Source organism: Rana temporaria, chromosome 1 (assembly GCF_905171775.1).
Source record: "Rana temporaria chromosome 1, aRanTem1.1, whole genome shotgun sequence".
NCBI classification, from domain to species: Eukaryota; Metazoa; Chordata; class Amphibia; order Anura; family Ranidae; genus Rana; species Rana temporaria.
In genome coordinates this window covers 354,895,764-354,919,955 of record NC_053489.1, presented here as the reverse complement: position 1 = coordinate 354,919,955, position 24,192 = coordinate 354,895,764, and the positions used below count along the sequence as shown (strand labels likewise).

Below are 24,192 nucleotides of genomic sequence, written 5' to 3'. Positions count from 1 at the left end.
TTGCCGAATAATCGCAATGCGAATATTCGGCAATAGGAATATTGCGCGATTATTTGCTCCGCCCTTTTGCATCAGAGCCAATCAGAGTTCTCCTTCCACACTCGTCACAGGTTAGCAACCAATAGGAACCTGCCTGCATGGACATTATATAAGCTCACTCCCAGCACCATTTCATTGCAGATTCAGAAGCTTGCTATAGAGTGTGGAGGCTGTTTCTGTGTTCCTGGTTTCCTGGTTTCCTGTGTCTTTGTTCTTGATTGATTTAGATCATCACCAGCATTGCTATTTAGTGATTCCAGTGGATCTTTTCCAGTATATCAACTGCTTTTTTCAAAGCAATAGACCCAAGAGCTTTTTTCAAAGCTACGTTTTGTGCTGTTTTGTGCTGTTTTTTTCATTTGTGTTACTGTTTGATCCTGCAATCCTCCCTGTTCAGTTATATTTGCAAGAGATTTCAGAACACATATTGATCTGAGCTTTATAAAAGAGCTTTTCTAAAAGCTAAGTTTTGTTCATCTTGTGTTACTGTCAGATCTTGCAGGTTCACTGTTCAGTGATATTTGATAGGCATCTCAGTTCAAATTTTGTTTAGTTTTCCCTAAAGAGCTTTTATAAAAGCTAAGTTTTGTGTTCAGTTTAGTTAAATTTTGTGTAGTAAGTGTACACACTGTTAGTGTACATTTATTTCATCTAGCTTAGCTTAGTGTGTGTTTAGTGTCTGTGTTTTGTGTTTAAAAAAAAAAAAAAAAAAAAAGTTAGTGTTTGTTTAGTGCTTTTTTTTTTTTTCTTTAATTTTGTAGTCCTTGTCTGGTGTACTACTTTTCTTATAGTTTAGTAGCTGTCTGTGTACGTCTTTGTCTGCGTGCCTGTCTTGTAAAAAAAACACAAAAACACATTTTGTTCACATTTTCCCCCCCAATAAAGTTTAACCCCCCCACACACATATCAGCAATTATGAGCGGCATCCGTGGCCGTGGCAGTAGGGGTAGGGGAGTTACTCCCAGTGCTGGATCGCTGCCAGCACGGGGTACCTCTCGTGCCCCTACTAGTGGTAGAGGATCGGGTGCAAGGGGAGTACGCCTGATCCGGGAGTTCTTCCCATCGGGCAGCCGCCCGATATTGCCATCTCAGGCTCAAGTAGTGGTGGACTACATGGGGCACAGCAGTGCCACTGAGTCGTCGGTCCCGACTCACAGTAGTACCACCATTACACCGTTGCCTGTACTACCCCCCCCCAGCCCCCAAGAGTCCAGCATCTTACTGTTCGACAGCGACAGTGATAGGGATCTCTTGGGGGAGGCCATGCATCAGGCAGACCTCCAGCTCTGTCCTGATGGTCAGGACCTTTTTGAAGGGATGGATGAGGAGGATGGGATACCTGCTGGCAGTATCCCAGAGACATCCCTTCAAACTGGTGCTGCTGTTTTGGTGCAGGAAACAGCAGCACCTAGTCAGACCCAGGCGTGGGTGAGGGGACAGCGGAGCCAGGCTAGAGGCTCCATGTCACGTGGTTCCCTCAGACCAACACATCTCAGCCCTTGGTCTGACATCTCTGGGGGCGAAGAGGGTGACCCATCATGGTTGCCATCTGACGCGTCGGCTCACTACGTCAGTGACGACGGGGAAGGTAGGCACCCTGGTGAAACGGTGCGCCAGGTCACCACCAGGGAGACCATCGTCAGGGTCTCCACTGGTGATGGCAGCAGGAGGTGTCAGGAGGAGGAGCAGCAGCAGCAGCAGCAGCAGCAGGCAGCTCCACCTGTGCGCACCGAATCCCAGCAGGTGCAAGTAAGCGTCACCCCATCTGACAGGAGGGCGGTGCTGAAGTCACCTGTCTGGAATTTCTTTACCCTGGTGGCAGACAACCCTACCGTGGCCATCTGCCGGATTTGTAAAGTGAGGGTGAAGAGAGGGAAGTGTTTGGCTCGGGTGGGTACCACAGCCCTGAACCAGCACCTCAGGATAAACCACTGGGCGTTGTATGAGGAGATGAAGCGTGGTGGTGGTAGCAGCGCCACCACCACAAGTGAGCAGGGTACAGCAGCCCCTGCCACATCTTCATCTGTTTCCAGCAGGTCATGCCCCCCCGCTCCCTCTAGTAGAGGTACTGGTACCGGCAGCCAGACCTCTACTTCCACAGCACCCTCCACGTCTGTGTCCCGCACTGCCGTCCGGCGCCAGGCGTCGATTTCAGACGCCTTTGACCGCACCACTCCCTTCCCCCCTGGAGACCGACGTGTGCGTTCCCTCAATGGGCTCCTGGCAAGGGTTATTGCCCAACATCTGCTGCCCTTCAACATAGTTGACAGCAACCCCTTCAGGCAGATGTTGGAGCAGGCCCAACCCCAATGGCGTGTCCCCAGCCGCCATTTCTTTGCCAGGACTGGTGTCCCTGCCCTACACCAGCACATTGTTCAGAATGTAACCCTGTCGCTGGATCACGCTGTCAGCGACAGGGTTCATCTGACAATGGATGGCTGGACCAGCAGGCATGGGCAGGGACGCTACATCAGCTTCACGGCCCATTGGGTTTCCCTCCGAGGCGTCGGTGAGGGATCGTCGGCAACCGATCTTGTGGTGCCGCCCCGGGGTGTCCAGGGGAGAACTGCTGGTCTCCCTCAAGCCACTGTCTCCGCAGCTGCTGAGCCTCCCAGCAAGCGCCCCCGTAGCTACTCAAGTGTGGGGCACGTGCGCTGTCAGGCCGTGCTCCAGCTTGTTAGTTTAGGGGACCGGAGACACACTGCAGAAGAAGTGCTGAAAGCACTTCAAGCTCAGGTCCAGAAGTGGCTGACACCCCGAAGGCTCCAGCCAGGTATGGTTGTCTGCGATAACGGCAGCAACCTACTCGCCGCCCTCCATGCTGGCAGTCTGACGCACGTGCCCTGTCTGGCACATGTCCTCAACCTGGTGGTGCAGAAGTTCCTGCGCACTTATCCAGGGTTGAGTGACATTGTGGCAAAGGCGCGTAGGATTGCCAGCCACTTCAGGCGCTCCCCAACCGCTACCGCGTCCCTGTCCAAATTGCAGCGGAAGTACAATCTGCCCCTTCACAGGCTGATTGTGGACAGTGTGACGCGGTGGAACTCCACCCTCCACATGCTGAAGAGGTTGTGGGAGCAGCAAAGGGCGGTGAGGGAGTACCTGATGGAACTAGGCACTCAGAGGGCTTCACCACAACTCCCTTTCATCGCCTGTGCGCAGTGGGGGCAGATAAACCAGGTCTGCCAAGTGTTGTCCTCCTTCGAGCAGGCGACCAAGATGGTCAGCAGTGAGCAAATTGGCCTCAATAGCGTGCTGCCAATACTGTTCATGCTGGAGAGGACACTAGATCGCCTGCTCGAGGCTGGGGAGAGTGCCTTGGTGGAGCAGGAGGAGTCAGCAATGCTCCACCGAGACCAGGGCCAGGACCAGGAGGAGGAGGAGGAGGAGGAGGATGATGATGAAGAGGAGGAGGAGGTGGTTGCTGGTGTCGTCCCGGAGTCAGGGCCTGGTCAGGAGGGAGAGCCGGTGTTGGGGGCACCGATAGTCCGGGGGTTGGGCATGTCTGAGTTTGACCAGCAGCGCCTCAGGGAAGAAGAGTCGCACCTCATTCACCTGGCCAGCATTGAGGAGTCACAGCGGGCTGTGCTCTTCCCCATGGCTGCCCACATGCTCAGATGCCTCAGGAGGGACCCCCGGGTTAAGACCATCAAGACGAGGGATGATTTCTGGATGGCCACCCTTTTGGATCCCAGGTGCAAGGGGAAACTGGAGCAGTTCATCCCAGCCAGCCGGAGGCAGCACCGGATGGAGGAACTGCAGGCAGCCATTGTCAGACGGTTGGAGCAGGCAACTCCCCGGCCTCCAGTTGTCCCCCCTCATCTCACCCAGCAGGTGGCTGCACCCAGCTGCAGCCGAGCAGGGGACCTAATGGAAGAGATGAGGATGTTCTTCCAAACCGAGCGACCCAGTACCACCACCAGCAGCAGCAGCAGCAGTCACCACCAGCGGCTGGCCCACATGGTGGCAGACTACATGGCGTCCGTCGGTGCTTCTGACAGTATGAGCACCGACGACCCCATGGAGTACTGGGTTGCCAGATTGGACACCTGCCGCGAGCTCGCTCAGTATGCGCTGGAGTTATTGTCTTGCCCCCCCTCCAGCGTACTATCTGAGCGGACATTCAGCGCGGCAGGTGGGGTGGTCACGGACAAGAGGACCCGTCTGTCCACAGAGTCCGTGGACAGACTCACATTCATAAAGATGAATGAGTCCTGGATCGGCGGTGACTTTCTGGCACCCGTCGTCGGTTCAGGGCGCTGAAGGGTCCCTTGCCATGCATTCCCTGATGAAGCCCCGGACCTGATGTATTTACAGTGCTGAATATAACTATTTCAACATCAGAGAAAATCAATGTTAATATTTGGTACAGTAGGCTTTCTTTGCAATTACAGCGGTCAAAAATTTCTTGTAGTTTTACACCAGCTTTGCACACACTGGAGGAGGGATTTTGGCCCACTCCTCCACACAGATCTTCTCTACATCAGTCATGTTTCTGGGCTATCGCTGAGAAACACGGAGTTTGAGCTCCCTCCAAAGATTCTCTATTGGGTTTAGGTCTGGAGACTGGCTAGGCCACGCCAGAACCTTGATATGCTCCTTACAGAGCCAATCCTTGGTTATCCTGGCTGTGTGCTTTGGGTCATTCTCATGTTGGAAGACCCAGCCTCGACCCATCTTCAAAGCTCTAACTCAGGGAAGGAGGTTGTTGCCCAAAATCTTGCAATACATGGCCCCGGTCATCCTCTCCTTAATACAGTGCAGTCACCCTGTCCCATGTGCAGAAAAACACCACCAAAGCATGATGCTACCACCCCCATGCTTCACATTAGGGATGGCGTTCTTGGCATGGTACTCATCATTATTCTTCCTCCGAACACGGTTAGTGAAATTATGATCAAAAAATTATATTATAGTCTCATCTGACCACATGATTTTCTCCCATGACTCCTTTGGATCAGTCAAGACAATTATGTCAGCAGTTATTTCACACCCTATATACTCTTATTAAGACTGCTGTACATCATGGCAACTCCTGCCCATGTGATATGACTCTGTATCAACTACTACTGTTAATACTACTACTGCTGCTTCTGCTGCTGCTGCTGCCCAGTCAAGACACCTATGTCAGCAGTTATTTGACACTCTATATACTCCTATTCCTACTGCTGTTCATCATGGCACCTCCTGCCCATGTGATATGACTCTGTATCAACTACTACTGTTAATACTACTGCTGCTTCTGCTGCTGCTGCCCAGTCAAGACACCTATGTCAGCAGTTATTTGACACTCTATATACTCCTATTCCTACTGCTGTTCATGATGGCACCTCCTGCCCATGTGATATGACTCTGTATCAACTACTACTGTTAATACTACTGCTGCTTCTGCTGCTGCTGCCCAGTCAAGACACCTATGTCAGCAGTTATTTGACACTCTATATACTCCTATTCCTACTGCTGTTCATCATGGCACCTCCTGCCCATGTGATATGACTCTGTATCAACTACTACTGTTAATACTACTGCTGCTTCTGCTGCTGCTGCCCAGTCAATACACCTATGTCAGCAGTTATTTGACACTCTATATACTCCTATTCCTACTGCTGTTCATCATGGCACCTCCTGCCCATGTGATATGACTCTGTATCAACTACTACTGTTAATACTACTGCTGCTGCTTCTGCTGCTGCCCAGTCAATACACCTATGTCAGCAGTTATTTGACACTCTATATACTCCTATTCCTACTGCTGTTCATCATGGCACCTCCTGCCCATGTGATATGACTCTGTATCAACTACTACTGTTAATACTACTGCTGCTGCTTCTGCTGCTGCTGCTGCCCAGTCAAGACACCTATGTCAGCAGTTATTTGACACTCTATATACTCCTATTCCTACTGCTGTTCATCATGGCACCTCCTGCCCATGTGATATGACTCTGTATCAACTACTACTGTTAATACTACTGCTGCTTCTGCTGCTGCTGCCCAGTCAAGACACCTATGTCAGCAGTTATTTGACACTCTATATACTCCTATTCCTACTGCTGTTCATCATGGCACCTCCTGCCCATGTGATATGACTCTGTATCAACTACTACTGTTAATACTACTGCTGCTTCTGCTGCTGCTGCCCAGTCAATACACCTATGTCAGCAGTTATTTGACACTCTATATACTCCTATTCCTACTGCTGTTCATCATGGCACCTCCTGCCCATGTGATATGACTCTGTATCAACTACTACTGTTAATACTACTGCTGCTTCTGCTGCTGCTGCCCAGTCAATACACCTATGTCAGCAGTTATTTGACACTCTATATACTCCTATTCCTACTGCTGTTCATCATGGCACCTCCTGCCCATGTGATATGACTCTGTATCAACTACTACTGTTAATACTACTGCTGCTTCTGCTGCTGCTGCCCAGTCAAGACACCTATGTCAGCAGTTATTTGACACTCTATATACTCCTATTCCTACTGCTGTTCATCATGGCACCTCCTGCCCATGTGATATGACTCTGTATCAACTACTACTGTTAATACTACTGCTGCTGCTTCTGCTGCTGCTGCTGCCCAGTCAAGACACCTATGTCAGCAGTTATTTGACACTCTATATACTCCTATTCCTACTGCTGTTCATGATGGCACCTCCTGCCCATGTGATATGACTCTGTATCAACTACTACTGTTAATACTACTGCTGCTTCTGCTGCTGCTGCCCAGTCAAGACACCTATGTCAGCAGTTATTTGACACTCTATATACTCCTATTCCTACTGCTGTTCATGATGGCACCTCCTGCCCATGTGATATGACTCTGTATCAACTACTACTGTTAATACTACTGCTGCTTCTGCTGCTGCTGCCCAGTCAATACACCTATGTCAGCAGTTATTTGACACTCTATATACTCCTATTCCTACTGCTGTTCATGATGGCACCTCCTGCCCATGTGATATGACTCTGTATCAACTACTACTGTTAATACTACTGCTGCTTCTGCTGCTGCTGCCCAGTCAAGACACCTATGTCAGCAGTTATTTGACACTCTATATACTCCTATTCCTACTGCTGTTCATCATGGCACCTCCTGCCCATGTGATATGACTCTGTATCAACTTCTACTGTTAATACTACTGCTGCTTCTGCTGCTGCTGCCCAGTCAATACACCTATGTCAGCAGTTATTTGACACTCTATATACTCCTATTCCTACTGCTGTTCATGATGGCACCTCCTGCCCATGTGATATGACTCTGTATCAACTACTACTGTTAATACTACTGCTGCTTCTGCTGCTGCTGCCCAGTCAATACACCTATGTCAGCAGTTATTTCACACCCTATATACTCTTATTAAGACTGCTGTTCATCATGGCACCTCTTGCCCGAGTGATTTGACACTGTATTGTCAATGTCTACTACTACTATTACAGCTCAGTCAAGACACCTGTGTCCCAATTTTTTGGTACACTATTGACTACTATGACCACTACTGATGCTGTACAGTATTCCCCAAGTGTTTTTATGCTATGTATTACTATTACCACTACTGCTTGTAAATCATGCCTGTGTGATACTTAGTGGGAATGCTTTAATAAGCATTCCCAGTATGGATACCCGTAAATGTATTAATCTTAATTAGTGTGAATGCTTTAATAAACATTTCCAGTATTGATATACGTAAATTTAGTAATCTTATTATTCCTTACGTTTTTTGGTTCTGCGTAACTTCGGCATACTTTCAGCTATTGAGACCATTCAACTGTAAAAATGTTCGTCTCTTTCAGCTAATGATGGGACTTCTTCAAGTTTTTTTCTACTTTTTACACTTTTATAAATTTTAAGCTTTTAGACCCTTTTTTTAACATTGAAGTCAATGAGAACATCCTTTTCCCCTTTGAATTCACATGCCCTGCCAAAAGTTTCAGCTACTTCATACTTTCACTTACAGACACTGAAAAAACTGTAAAGCGGTCACAAAATATTTAGCTATCCGGCTATGACTTTTCAGATCTTCATCGTTTACAATTTTTTGTTGAAAACGCAATTTACGTTTTGCGAATTTTTCACAAAAATGCGATAGGTTATAATGTAATCCTATGGAGGGGATTTAGAGTCTGTCATGTGACCTTAACATTGGAGATCTTTGTAATTAAAAATATCTTTACAAAAAGGGGAAACAAAATGGTCTCACGCCCACAAGATCTACTTTTCATACACAATTTTTATATCAAAACGTAGCTATGCTTGTCTGGTTTCTGGCAATGTGATCAATTCTGCGATACGTATTTTAGTTTTAGTTATTGGAGCAACAGCCAGAAATTATGTCTCATAGACTCTCATGTTAAATTATCTAAAAAATGTTGCTGCAAAACTCACAAAGACGCTGTTTTCTAAATCGCAGACATGGCCACATTTTTAAGTTTATCAACATAAATTTCATATCAATGCGTTCACAAGGGCCGTGTATTTCAAACGGTGTAGTCGTTGTATCGATCGCATGTACGGTTGAGGATTTATTAAGCTTTGTTTGGAGGCTTAAATCATGTATTTGATCTGTGAATTAAAAGCGTTTGTAATGTTATTTCTTTCCATAAATAACTTTCCTGACCTCAGTGCAATATTCCTCCTCACTGACCTGGGGGGGAGGGGAAACCTCTTGAGGGGGGAGGGGCGACCAGGAAGTCAGCATACTCTATACTTTGCAGATAGAGAAAGAAGCTGTGTGTCCTAAAGATAGTGTAGTGGTTATGGTGAATGTCTTTGGCAAGGGGCTCAGCAATTAAGCTATTCAGCATTCCCACTCGCATTTTCCTCAGGAAATGCATTGTCTAGTTACATTATATTTTAATACTACTGCTGCTGCCTCCATGCTGAGTAAAGCTTCATGACCTCTCTGGCACAGCGGATTCACCAACAGCCTCCGCTTCAAGCTACCAGACCGGATCGTAACAGCAAGTGTAACTAAAACAATTAACCTTATGTTAAACCCTGGTTTGCGGCCTTTATACTGCAACCATTAGGCTGTCTGCAAGAGCAAATCTGCACTCTCTCTCTCTTTCTTGCTCTCTCTCTCTCTCTCTGTATATATATATATATATTTATTGTTGCTTTTGTTATGTTCATTTTTCAACAGTTTATTTTGTGTTCGTCGTGTCTGTGTCCGTGTGCTTTAGTTTGTCCTAGGTTTATGTTAAATAAAATGATAGTATAAAATGTTTTTGCTTATTATGAAGTTAGATGTGTTGATGTTGATTTGTTCGATGTGAAGTTAGATGTGTTGAAAAACCTAAAAATCGATCTCAAAAAGAAATGAAACATTTCCAAAAAATAACATTTTTTAATCAAAAAATTAATTCAGACATAGCTGAGCATGAGCTTCTGAAGCCTTTCCAGCTCAGCAAGATATTCTAATTGCTGCTGGTCTAGCTGCGTATTTTGCTGGACCAGGTATTTAATTTGTTCATGATTTCCCTTTATCCTCTGATGTGTCTTCTTTAGCAGCGCGTGCTGCTGCATCATCTTTCTTGCTACTGTTAGGATATAATAAAAAAACATTTGGATTTCAAAGAACGTTACCAAATAAATAAAATATTTTTTTTGCTTATTAATCAATCATTATCATGTGTATACACTTGTTATGTGTCTAACACATCCCGGGAGTGCAGAATTATTAGGCAAATGAGTATTTGGACCACATCATCCTCTTTATGCATGTTGTCTTACTCCAAGCAGTATAGGCTCGAAAGCCTACTACCGATTAGGCATATTAGGTAATGTACATCTCTGTAATGAGAAGGTGTGTGGTCTAATGACATCAACACTCTATATCAGGTGTGCATAATTATTAGTCAATTTCCTTTCCTTTGGCAAAATGGGCCAAAAGAAGGACTTGACAGACTCTGAAAAGTCCAAAATAGAGAGATATCTAGCAGAGGGATGCAGCACTCTTAAAATTGCAAAGCTTCTGAAGCGTGATCATCAAACAAAAGAAACGTGTGGAAAAACAAAGGCGCAAACTTAACTGCCCATGACCTGAGAAAGGTTAAGCGTGCAGCTGCCAAGATGCCACTTGCCACCAGATTGGCCATATTTCAGAGCTGCAACATCACTGGGGTGCCCAAAAGCACAAGGTGTGCAATACCCAGAGACATGGCCAAGGTAAGAAAGGCTGAAAGACGACGACCACTGAACAAGACACACAAGCTGCGACGTCAAGACTGTGCCAATAAATATCTCAAGAAAGATTTTTCTAAGGTTTTATGGACTACTGAAATGAGAGTGAGTCTTGATGGGCCAGATGGAAGAGCCCGTGGCTGGATTGGTAAAGGGCAGGGAGCTCCAGTCCGACTCAGACGCCAGCAAGGTGGTGGTGGAGTACTGGTTTGGGCTGGTATCATCAAAGATGAGCTTGTGGGGCCTTTTCGGATTGAGGATGGAGTCAAGCTCAACTCCCAGTCCTACTGCCAGATTATGGAAGAGACCTTCTTTAAGCAGTGGTACAGGAAGAAGTCACCATCCTTCAAGAAAAAAATGATTTTCATGCAGGACAATGCTCCATCACACGTGTCAAAGTACTCCACAGCGTGGCTGGCAAGAAAGGGTATTAAATAAAAAAAAGTAATGACATGGCCTCCTTGTTCACCTGATCTGAACCCCATTGAGAACCTGTGGTCCATCATCAAATGTGGGATTTACAAGGAGGGAAAACAGTACACCTCTCTGAACAGTGTCTGGGAGGCTGTGGTTGCTGCTGCACGCAATGTTGATGGTGAACAGATCAAAACACTGACAGAATCCATGGATGTCAGGCTTTTGAGTGTCCTTGCAAATAAAGGTGGCTATATTGGTCACTGATTTGTTTTTGTTTTGTTTTTAAATGTCAGAAATGTGTATTTGTGAATGTTGAGATGTTATATTGGTTTCACTGTTAAAAATAAATCATTGAAATGGGTATCTATTTATTTTTTGGTTAAGTTGCCTAATAATTCTGCACAGTAATAGTAGTCACCTGCACACACAGATATCCCCCGAAAATAACTAACACTAAAAACAAACTAAAAACTACTTCCAAAAAAATTCAGCTTTGATATTAATGAGTTTTTGGGGTTCATTGAGAACATGGTTGTTGTTCAATAATAAAATGAATCCTCAAAAAATACAACTTGCCTAATAATTATGCACTACCTGTATACTTCTAGCATCAATACCATATTATGGTTCTACAATCTGACAGGTGCGCTTTATATGTTGTCCATTTTTATATCTACATTTTGTTGTTGAAATGTTATTAATCATTGTGCACATATTTACCTTCCTGAGCGAGGCTCACAGGACCGCTCTCTTCCTCCTGCTCTTCCGCTTGAGAAGCTGGGGTGGTGGGGGGGGGAATCTCCTCAGCTTGCTCCTCAGCAGGAGCTGGGGTTGGGGAGTGGGAGGGCCCTGGCTGCTCCTCTTCATCCATCTCCTCCTCTGCCGCATCCTCCTCTGCCGCATCCTCCTCCTCCTCCTCATCGGCCTGGCGCCTTCTGCGCTTGGCGCGGATAACTGGCATTGGAGCTCCTATAATAACACAATGTTCATATATTATAAAAATGTTTTCTAATGACGTATGCAAATTCTGTGTACTCTGCTGTATTGTATATGAATACAAATTGATTTATATAGACAGTTAACCAATGGGACAATGTTATATTAAAGGGTCTTGTGGGCACTACAGGGGACTGAGCGTGAGCTGGGATGCAACCATGTTAAAATGAGCTGTTTTTGTCTCCTTTGTTTTGTTCAGACCATCTCATGTTAAAAAAAGGGCCTGATGGAGCACACGGGATTACTATAACAACCCCACTCCTAACACAGGAATTTAGTGGTAATCTATATATATAAAACTCAACGTGTGTGTGTGCATAAATGTATGTATGTATGTATGTATGTATGTATGTTCCAGCATCACGTACAAACGGCTAAAGATATTTATATGAAACTTGGCACACAGGTTACTTATATGTCAGCCACAAACATAGGATAGGTGGTTTAAACCTTACCCACCCCCACTTGCCATGGTCGGGGTTTTTCTTTAAAGTCCCATGCAAAGCAATGGGAAAATTATGTTCCCACATAACTTCTGTGTTCCTGTCTGCTGCCCCATGTCTTTTTTCAACAGTACTATGAATACCTTGGCCGGTGGTGATATATGTTAGCACAACATGGCATCTTGGTTAACAACATCTGACCTTACATGAATTACATATGACCTTACATAACTGTCACCAAAGGAGCTGCGGTGGCTCCACGCGATTGCCACTGCACTGACAACTGATTCACCTCTGCAGCTAGGGGTTCGGATCCCGCTCTCGGCTACCTGTGAATTGAGTTTGGTGGTCTCAGCCCCGCCACTGGTGGGTGTGCTATGCGAGGTTGGGTTGGGAGGACCCCCTCACACCCGCCATTGCCAACCGGGGCATGGAGAAAGGTGGCAGATTGCCTCTGGGGGAGGCCTCCCAACTCCTGCAGGCCGGCTCCTCTCTCTTTCGAGTTCACGCACAAAATACACTTTTTTAAAAAAAAACATAACTGTCAACAATAACTTACCTGGATGATATTTAGCCCGAAGACGTCTGACATTACCCATTTGGCGCCTCTTGAGGTCAGACCACTTCTTAACAATGGCCTTGTGGTCATGTTGGCCGCCAAAGTCAGCGATTAGGGCGCTGACCACAGCCCTTTTCTGTGGCTGCCGCCGCAGGTCATCATATCCTGTTTCCAGGAACTTCTGCAAGATGAAGAACAAAGTATATTGTAATACTTCTGTTGACAGCCTTATGGATATATGACGTAAATGTATGCTATTCAACAATTGGAAGCATTCTCGCCTTATTAATCAATGACAGGGGTAACATGAAAGATTTTATATCCTGCCATTTCGGTCGCCACCTTTTTTGCATAAATATAGCAGCCATTATCATTTGCATAATTATGAATATATTATTAACAACACAGGATACACGTATAGGGGAGATATGCGTTGCTAACTCTTTTCCCTGTCAGGAGCCTAACGCCCCGGGGGGTCAGAGACGGGACCTTTTTCGGAGGACCACTGACGTATGTACCAGTCGCAGTTTTTTGTGATGTCACTCTTTAGGTGTGTGCACATTTTTCACTGCATCCGGGTGGAGTTTTTGGGTTGTGTTTTGCACGCCACAGGCTTTTCAACAGGAAAAAAACAGCTGGAGGCAGAATGGTTGCAAAACACTACGTGTTTGTTACTTAACTCTGGGTTTCAAGACCAGTCCACCTCCAGCTGTTGCAAAACTACTACTCCCATCAGCCACGGTCTGTCAGTGCATGCTAAGAATTTTACTTTTGCTGCATTTAGGGTGCCACAGTTTAGAGACCCGTGCATAAAGGCCTGAAAAATGGGGGCCTGCAGAACTTACAATACTAGAAGTGCCAGCATTCCCAGGCATGCTGGAAGTTGTAGTTCTGCAACATCTAAAGGGCAATATGTATTCGAACGTCCTTGGGCCTTGAGGACAGGACGTTCGCATACGTCCTATGTCCAAAAAATTTTTAAATTCATTATGCTAAATAACAAGGAAAAGTGCCTAAATACACATTTGCCAACCAGGGTGTCTGCAGCTGTCCAGGCATGCTGGGACTTGTAGTTTTGTAAAAGCAGGAGACACATTTTTTGTGAAATACTAATATATGATCATATATACTAACTTTTAAACTAGACTTAAATGCTGGGCTGGGCTGGGACTTGTAGTTTTGTAAAAGCAGGAGACACATTTTTGGTTAAATACTAATATCTGATCATATATACTAACTTTTAAACTAGACTTAAATGCAGTTGAAGATGATGAAATAACAGTGGTCAAAATACTTACACAAATCAGCAACTTTTCCTCAGACTTAGTGAAATTGCTTCCAACCATGTTGCTGTGTGATTGCGCTGCGATCATAAGTTGGAAACTGGCAAGGCTCCAGGAAATGGTCGCGTGTTGTTCGCGTGTTGATTGCGCTGCTTGGACCGAGATGGGTCCATATGGCTTCGGCTGTATGGACCACAGTAACTCTTTTCCCTGTCAGGAGCCTAGGAGCCTAACGCCCCGGGGGGTCAGAGACGGGACCTTTTCGGAGGACCACTGACGTATGCAACCGTCGCAGTTTTTTGTGATGTCACTCTTTAGGTGTGTGCAAATTTTTCCTTGCACCGGGTGGAGTTTTTGGGTTGTGTTTTGCACGCCACAGGCTTTTCAACAGAAAATAACCAGCTGGAGGCAGAATGGTTGCAAAACACTACGGGTTTGTTACCTAACTCTGGGTTTCAAGACCAGTCCACCTCCAGCTGTTGCAAAACTACTACTCCCATCAGCCACGGTCTTTCAGTGCATGCTAAGAATTTTACTTTTGCTGCATCTAGGGTGCCACAGTTTAGAGACCCGTGCATAAAGGCCTGAAAAATGTGGGCCTGCAGAACTTACAATACTAGAAGTGCCAGCATTCCCAGGCATGCTGGAAGTTGTAGTTCTGCAACATCTAAAGGGCAATATGTATTCGAACGTCCTTGGGCCTTGAGGACACTGAAGTCAGGACGTTCGCATACGTCCTATGTCCAAAAAAATTTTAAATTCATTATGCTAAATAACAAGGAAAAGTGCCTAAATACACATTTGCCAACCAGGGTGTCTGCAGCTGTCCAGGCATGCTGGGACTTGTAGTTTTGTAAAAGCAGGAGACACATTTTTGGTTAAATACTAATATCTGATCATATATACTAACTTTTAAACTAGACTTAAATGCAGTTGAAGATGATGAAATAACAGTGGTCAAAATACTTACACAAATCAGCAACTTTTCCTCAGACTTTGAGAAATTGCTTCCCACCATGTTGCTGTAATATTGGGAAACTGGCAAGGCTCCAGGAAATGGTCGCGTGTTGTTCGCGCAATTGCGCATGCGCGATCGAAAAATCGCAATCGCAATATGTATTTTGGTTAAAATATCATACATATTCGATTTCAGAGTGCTGCTACAGCAGTTTTCGAAATATCTGCAATAAATTTCGCATTCGCATGTTGCGATATTTCGATAAAATATCAGGAATATTCTGAGCCAATCAGAGCGCTCCTCCAGCATATCTCGAAATTGCGCAATAAATATCGCATTCGCATGTTGCGATATTTCGATAAAATATCACGAATATTCTGAGCCAATCAGAGCGCTCCTCCAGCATATCTCGAAATTGCGCAATAAATATCGCATTCGCATGTTGCGATATTTCGATAAAATATCACGAATATTCTGAGCCAATCAGAGCGCTCCTCCAGCATATCTCGAAATTGCGCAATAAATATCGCATTCGCATGTTGCGATATTTCGATAAAATATCACGAATATTCTAAGCCAATCAGAGCGCTCCTACCGCAGTTATTAAAAAATCGCAATTATTTTCGCATTCGCAATAGCGAAAAATCGCATTCAATTAATTTCGATAAAATATCACGAATATTCGAATTTAGCGAATATATCTCGAATATTCGAATATATATTCGAGATATATCGCGAAATCGAATATGGCATATTCTGCTCAACACTAACCATGAACACCGAAAGATTTCTCACTATGCTGCAAGATGAAATCTGAAATCTAGCCTGGGAGAATATTGAAGACTTGATTTTTATGCAAGATGGTGCTCTTCCACATTTTGCCATTGTTTGTGAAAGGCTGAATGAACATTTTCCTGGGAGATGGTCCGCATGAGTGGCCGACCAGAAGCCCTGATTTAACACCCTGCAACTTTTTTCTTTGGGGTTGGTTGAAGGAACAGGTTTACTCTATGAAACCAAAAACTTTAGAAGAACTTGAAGGGCAGAAGTTATTGAAGTTTTTTCTGCCATCACATACAGTGGGGATCGAAAGTTTGGGCACCCCAGGTAAAAATTTGTATTAATGTGCATAATGAAGCCAAGGAAAGATGGACAAATCTCCAAAGGCATCAAATTACAGATTAGACATTCTTATAATAGGTCAAAAAAAGTTAGATTTTATTTCCATCATTTACACTTTCAGAATTACAGAAAACAAAAAAATGGCGTCTGCAAAGGTTTGGGCACCCTGCAGAATTTATAGCATGCACTGCCCCCTTTGCAAAGCTGAGACCTGCCAGTGTCATGGATTGTTCTCAATCATCGTCTGGGAAGACCAGGTGATGTCAATCTCAAAGGTTTTAAATGCCCAGACTCATCTAACCTTGCCCCAACAATCAGCACCATGGGTTCTTCTAAGCAGTTGTCTAGAAAACTGAAACTGAAAATAGTTGACACTCACAAAGCTGGAGAAGGCTATAAGAAGATAGCAAAGCGTTTTCAGATGTCAATATCCTCTGTTCGGAATGTAATTAAGAAATGGCAGTCATCAGGAATAGTGGAAGTTAAAGCAAGATCTGGAAGACCAAAATATCAGACAGAACAGCTCGCAGGATTGTGAGAAAAGCAATTTAAAACCCACGTTTGACTGCACGATCCCTCCAGAAAGATCTGGCAGACACTGGAGTTGTGGTACACTATTCCACTATAATGAGATACTTTTACAAATATGGTCTTCATGGAAGAGTCATCAGAAGAAAACCTCTTCTACGTCCTCACCACAAAAATCAGCGTTTGAACTTTGCAAATGAACATATAGACAAGCCTGATGCATTCATTTTGGAAACAAGTTCTGTGGACCGATGAGGTTAAAATATAACTTTTTGGCCGGAATGAGCAAAGGTACGTTTGGAGAAGAAAGGACACAGAATTTATTGAAAATAACCTCTGTCCAACTGTTAAGGAGGGGGGTGGATCAATCATGCTTTGGGGTTGTATTGCAGCCAGTGGCACAGGGAACATTTCACAAGTAGAAGGAAAAATGGATTCAATAAAATTTCAGCAAATTTTGGATGGTAACTTGATGCCATCTGTGAAAAAGCTGAAGTTAAAGAGAGGGTGGCTTTTACAAATGGATAATGATCCTAAACACACCTCAAAATCCATGGGGGATTACATCAAGAGGCGTAAACTGAAGGTTTTGCCATGGCCTTCACAATCTCCTGTCCTCAACATAATTAAAAAGCTATGGATTGACCTTAAAAGAACAGTGCATGACAGACAGCCCAGAAATCTCAAAGAACTGGAAGACTTTTGTAAGGAAGAATGGGCAAAGATACCTCAAACAAGAATTGAAAGACTCTTGGCTGGCTACAAAAAGCGTTTACAAGCAGTACAAGATATTAACTCTGCAGGGTGCCCAAACCTTTGCAGACGCCATTTTTTTGTTTTCTGTAATTTTGAAAGTGTAAATGATGGAAATAAAATCTAACTTTTTTTGACATATTATAAGAATGTCTAATCTGTAATTTGATGCCTTTTGGAGATTTTTCCATCTTTCATTGGCTTCGTTATGCACATTAATACAAGTTTTTACCTGGGGTGCCCCAACTTTCGATCCCCACTGTAAGAGTTCCTGTGAAGCGGCTTCAGAAGCTACAGGCGAATGCTGGTTAACATATCGAACTTTAAATAAAACTCCATGTTATGTGTGTTCTTCTCATATACATTTTTTGTAAAAATAACGATTAAAAAATAAAATTATAAGAGGTTTAAAATAAGGAGTTACTTTTCAATCATCCTGTGTATGTATATATCTATCAACATTTTACCTGGTTCACCTTTTAGGCACCTACAGACTGTAGGTGGTGGCTAACCATGCATGCACAAGCTTTCTTAAGATCCATTCTGATATAGTATAGTATATTTGGATATATTATAAAAACATGTCCTAGGGAGATGAAGTACTCAGGTACCAATGTGTCACAGGGTAGAAAAAACACCAGGGGGTGTTCTAATTTCTATATGCAGAAAGCCTACAAGCAAGCAGAATTATACATTTTGTTTGTTTTCAAATCATCAGGGAAGGGAGAAAACATCACCCACAGAAATTAGATCAAATCTTGATTATTCAGTTGTATGGTGCAGCACACACAGCTAATTATATAGGCTGAGGCTTAAACAGCAAGTATTGCTGCTGCGTGTGAATAAGAGGTTTCCTGTGATCAGGCCCAGTCATTAGCTACTTTATGCTCACCTTTTCCAGCAGCTCACTCCTCATCTCCCCTGTGTAACGTGCTTGTGTTTGAAGATGGACAGTCTTGGTCACTGGTGTACGTTCCTTGCTGATTGTAGGTGTGCGCCCCGGAGCAAGAAACTGATTAGCCAAGGCTTTTTCAGTGGGAGATGACTGCAGGAAATGAACACAGCTTTATTAGTCATAAGGTCCAAACAGTAGTACATGTCAACATTATTAATGCCTAAATCTTGTTATTTCACCCCTTTGCCAAAGCATTATGCTTTATGTTTTATTGGTTTGCAAGGGTAACTGGATTGGTCTCTACTGAGATCTGCTTTAATATTTTAAAATCAGTTTTATACAAAGGAGGACAAAGAAACCTTCAATTTAAAACATATCTAAACCCAAGAGCAAACACTAAAATATATATATATACACTCTTACTCCTTGCTAGTACTAGGTTGGACCCCCTTTTGTCTTCAGAACTGCCTTCATTCTTTGTGGCATAGATTCAACAAGGTATTGTAAACATTCTTTTTTCCATAATTGCATAATAATAATAATAATAATAATAATAATAATAGCATCCAGCAGTTGCTACAGATTTATCCGCTGCACATTCATGATGCAAATCTCACATTTCACCACATCCCAAAAGCGCTCTATGGGATTGAGATCTGGTGACTGTGGAGGCCATTGGAGTACGGTGAACTCATTGTTATGTTCAAGAAACCAGTTTGAGAGAATTTGAGCTTTGTGACACCAATGCAGACTCCCTGTGCCCATCATCAATGCAGACTCACTGTGCCCATCAGCCTCACTGTGTCCATGAATGCAGAGTCACTGTGCCCATCAATCAGCCTTACTGTGCCCATCAATGCAGAGTCACTGTGCGCATAAATGAGCTCCACTGTGCTCAACAATGCAGAGTCGTTGTGCCCATCAATTAGCCTAACTGTGCCCATCAATGCAGACTCACTGTGCCCCATCAGTCAGCCTAACTGTGCCACATCAATGCAGAGTCACTGTGCCCCATCAATGCAGAGTCACTGTGCCCATCATCAATCAGCCTCACTGTGCCCCATCAATGCAGACCCACCAGTGCCTGGATGCATCATATACAACGGGCACCTCCCGCTGTGTCACAAACTTTGATTTGAATATCCCGACGCGCCCATCCTCCTCCTCCAGCGGCCACTGTAACAAAGTCAAGCCTCTTAAACTGGGTCCTGTGATAGGCAGAACACGCATTGGATCAGTGTTCCGTTTTAACAGGACCCGGTCTAGGAGGTGGGACTCTGTTACAGTGGCCGCTGGAGGAGGGAGGAGGAGGATGGGTGGGATATTCAGATCAAAGCTCTGTGAGACAGTGGGAGATGCCCACTGTGTATGATCCATCCACTCACTGGTGAGCAGCTGCCCTGGGCAAGTTCAGTGAGATAAAGTTGAAGAGGAGGAGGGAGGAGACGACTGACAGAGGCGCGCCAGGATGACATCATCTGTGCAATCGTGATTCATCGATATTTTATTATTTTCAACACCCCTAATGTATTATTTTTATGATATATATAGTTATATATATATATATATATATATATATATATATATATATATATATATATATATATACACACACACACACACACACACACACACACACACATATACACACACAGTTGTGCTTAAAAGTTTATATTCCCTGGCAGAATTTATGATTTCTTGGTCATTTTTCAGAGAATATGAATGATGACACGAAAAACTCTCTTTCACTCATGGTTAGTGTTTGGCTGAAGCTATTTATTATCAATTAACTGTGTTTACTCTTTTTAAATCATAATGGAAACAGAAACTACCCAAATGACCCTGATCAAAATTTGACATACCCTGGTGCTTTTGGCCTGATAACATGCACACAAGTTGACACAAAGGGGTTTGAATGGCTATTAAAAGGTAATTATTGTGTATTAAAGGTTAATGCATTTCTGGACTCCTGACAGACCCTTGCATCTTTCATCCAGTGCTGCACTGACTTTTCTGGATTCTGAGACACAGGGAAAGAAAAAGAATTGTCAAAAGATCTGCAGGAAAAGGTAGTTGAACTGTAAAAAACAGGAGGAGAGGGATACAAAAAGATATCCAAGGAATTGAGAATGCCAATCAGCAGTGTTCAAAATCTAATCAAAAAGTGGAAAATGAGGGGTTCTGTTGAAACCAAACCACGGTCAGGAAGACCAACTAAAATTTCAGCCACAAGTGCCAGAAAAATTGTTCGGAATGCAAAGAAAACCCCACAAATAACATTTGGAGTGACGAGACCAAAATTTTGCTTTTTTTTTGGCCACAACCATAAATGCTACTTTTGGAGAGGAGTCAACATGTTATACTTGCCTCCTCTGTGCAGTTGGTTTTGCACAGAGCAGCCAAGATCCTCCTTTTCTTGGGTCCCTCCTTCCTTTGAGTGACCCTCAGCCAGCCGCTTTCTACAGGTTGGCACCCAATTCGAGTCAGAGCTCCGTGTATCTATTCAGACACGGAGCCCCAACCTGGCCCCGCCCCTTCTCTCCCCTGATTGACAGCCAAGGGAGTTAATAGCACTGCTGCTGTGTCTCAGCCAATTAGGAAGAGTGTACTGGATGGCTGAGGGGATGATGGACATTTTTGGAGAGAGAAGGAGCTCAGGTAGGTAATTGGGGGGTGCTGGGGAGGCTGCTACACACACAAGTTGTTTATCTTAAATGCATAGAATGCATTAAGATACAAAAAAAAAACTTCTGTCTTTACAAATCCTTTAAGAACTGGGGTAAACTTTTGATCAGGGTCATTTGGGTAGTTTTTGTTGCCATTATGAGTAAAACACAGTTGACTGATAATAAATGGCTTCAGCCAAACATTAACCATGAGTGAAAGAAAAGTTTTTGTGTTATTATTCATATCATTCTCTGAAAAATGGCCAATTATAAATTCTGCCAGGGTATGTAAATTATGAGCACAACTGTAGCTAGTGGCACTTATTGTGATCTCTAAATAGTGTCTCCAAATCATTGCATAGATCAGAGTTTCTCAACCAGGGATCCGGAGAACCATAGGGTTACTCCAGAGGTTGTTAGAGGTTACTTGAGCAAAAAGCGATTTTTGCCTCTCAGATGAATAACCACTGACACCAATGATTTTTTTTAGCTATCTGTAAAGGGATTATTCCCAGTAACCACAAATATAAGGAGTATTCTTTCCCACTGACCATAAGACAAATGTACCGTGAGCTGCAAATATAATAATTATTGGCAGGGGTTCCCTGGAGCCAAAAAGTTATATCATGGGTTACTCCAAGTTAAAAAATTGAGAAAGGCTGGCGTAGATGTAGAAATTAAGAGAGCATTTCACGTCTCTCTTGTTATGGCTTAACTGCTTGCTGACCAGCCGCCGGCCCCCTGCGCGAGAGCCCGTAGCTATACGTCGGCTCTCACGCAGGCCACTAGGGGCGTGTGCCACCGGAGGCGCGCGCTCGCCCCCGACTCCCGTGCCCGGTGGGCGCGATCGCCGCCGGGCACACGCGATCACTCATTACAGAGCGAGGACCGGGAGCTGTGTGTGTAAACACACAGCTCCCGGTCCTGTCAGGGAGAGAAATGCTGATCTTCTGTTGATACAATGTATCAACAGAAGATCAGTCATTTCCCGGTGTCAGTCCACCCCCCTACAGTTAGAACACACCCAGGGAACATACTTAACCCCTTCCCCGCCCCCTAGTGTTAACCCCTTCACTGCCAGTGGCATTTTTATAGTAACCCAATGCATTTTTATAGCACTGATCGCTATAAAAATGCCAATGGTCCCAAAAATGTGTCAAAAGTGTCCGAAGTGTCCGCCATAATGTCGCAGTACCGGAAAAAAAAACGCTGATCGCCGCCATTACTAGTAAAAAAAAAAATATTAATAAAAATGCCATAAAAATACCCCCTATATTGTAAATGTTATAACTTTTGAGCAAACCAATCAATAAACGCTTATTGCGATTTTTTTTACGAAAAATATGTAGAAGAAAACGTATCGGCCTAAACTGAGCAAAAAGTAAACAATATAATTTGTTTTCAAAATTGTCACTCTATTTTTGTTTATATGTAGAAGAATACTTATGGACGTGAACCGAGGAAAAAAAATATTTTTTTGGGGATATTTATTAAAACAAAAAGTAAAAAATATTGCTTTTATTTTTGCTCTATTTTGGTTTATAGCGCAAAAACTAAAAACCGCAGAGGTGATCAAATACCACCAAAAGAAAACTCTATTTGTGGGGGGGAAAAAACGCCAATTTTGTTTGGGAGCCACGTCGCACGACCGCGCAATTGTCAGTTAAAGCGACGCAGTGCCGAATCGCAAAAAGTGCTCTGGTCTTTGACCAGCAATATGGTCCGGGGGTTAAGTGGTTAAAGGAGTATCTTTTTGAACTGATATACATCTGAGAACATGGGCTATTCCAGTAAATGTTTATCTCATATGGACAGGATGTCTGGAAGACTTTAGTCCATACTGATACAGCCAGTTTCAGAATGGGCAACTGATGTTTGGGGGAGAATCATTTAGAGACCTGCCTCTAGACAGCACACCTCTGAGTTAGCAAGGACACCAGAAAAAACCTATGTGATCAGATGTTTCAGTTGTCCCACAAGGTAATATTCCCAGCAGAGCCATTCCAACTTCCTTGTTGTCTTTGTAGCATGGTCAGTTTTAATTTAGGTCCAGTAGTATCCCATGTAAAGTTAAAGAACAAAGAATTGAGCTCCTAAAAAAAAAAAAAATCACAGGTATGTGGGTAGGTACATGCATTTTGGCAAGAGGATCATTTTTTTTTTTTTCAATCAAGTTTAAGTTTATTTTGAAAATATAAACAGTACAATCGAGTTCATACATCAAGGATAACATCACAATGCATTACAGGAAGATACATTTCGACATCACATATTCCTAACTATACTTAGGTCACAATCGAATAAACGATCTTTATTCAAAAATAAACAGATTTGGAAGAAATAAAAAGATCATGTGTCCACAAACCGTTATAACGGAAATATAGTATTTACCCTAAATTTTCCTATATAAGGTTCCCCTGAGAGATATTCAAGTGCAACGTAAAAGTTGATACTTGTGATACCATAACACATGTGATATTAGTCAATAAAATAGAGTTCATTCTTAAATGACCCTCATATAACCCCCTTACCTTAGTAAGAATCCAATCATTTCACTAAGAGTAGGACCCCACCTTCTGTCCTAATACTCCCACCGTCTTCTCTCTTTTTCCCCCTACTTACTTATTGTAGAGCAAATTCACTTTGTGAATTAGAAGTAGATCAATGAAAATTTTTTTAAATTGAGAAGATTAATATTATGACCGACAACTCGTTAATTCCGGATCAGTGTAATAACCTTACGATACCTTAAAGCATCACTAAACATTTAAAGTAACAAAATGTTTGAGGAATTGACACCATTTTTAAGATTAAGTCTATGGATCCCGATAACTCAAAAAAAAATATGGCAAGTCCGGAAATCTCAAAATACTCATGGCGACAAAAGGTTCAATCAGAATGGACTAAGTAAAAAATATAGGAATATAGAGGATTAAATCCTCAAACAACACTATTATGTAATGAATGTACTTTACGATAGCAAATAAAATAAAAAATAGAGTAAAGAACTCCAATCATAAGAAAAAGATATAGAAAACCAAAAAAGGAAAAATAGAATGGAAATTTAGAAAAGAGAGAGATAAGAAAAGGGAGCCTACCTGCCAATTCCACATCACAAAAAGCAGTAAATCGTCTTATGAAACTATAAGTTGTTTATGATACCCATCTATTGTAACCATGGTCCCCAAATTTCATTGAACTGGTCTTCAGAATCTAACATCAAGCCTATCCTCTTCTCTTGCTCCATTATCCAAGTCACCTTTCTCTTCATATACAATATCGAAACAGACGTCCTTTTCCAGGCAGCAGCTATAGAAATTCGAGCTCCTACAAGTATAAACAATATCAA

General features: G+C 43.3%; 1 protein-coding gene across 1 annotated transcript in view; it reads right to left on the bottom strand.

The window, feature by feature from the left end:
* USE1 (unconventional SNARE in the ER 1) overlaps positions 1-24,192 on the bottom strand; it is a 197,012-nt gene that overhangs the window by 61,139 nt on the left and 111,681 nt on the right. Inside the window, exon 4 of the mRNA XM_040321253.1 lies at positions 18,175-18,327. Within this exon, the coding sequence (XP_040177187.1) occupies positions 18,175-18,327 (153 nt within the window). The remainder of the gene's footprint in view (positions 1-18,174; positions 18,328-24,192) is intronic.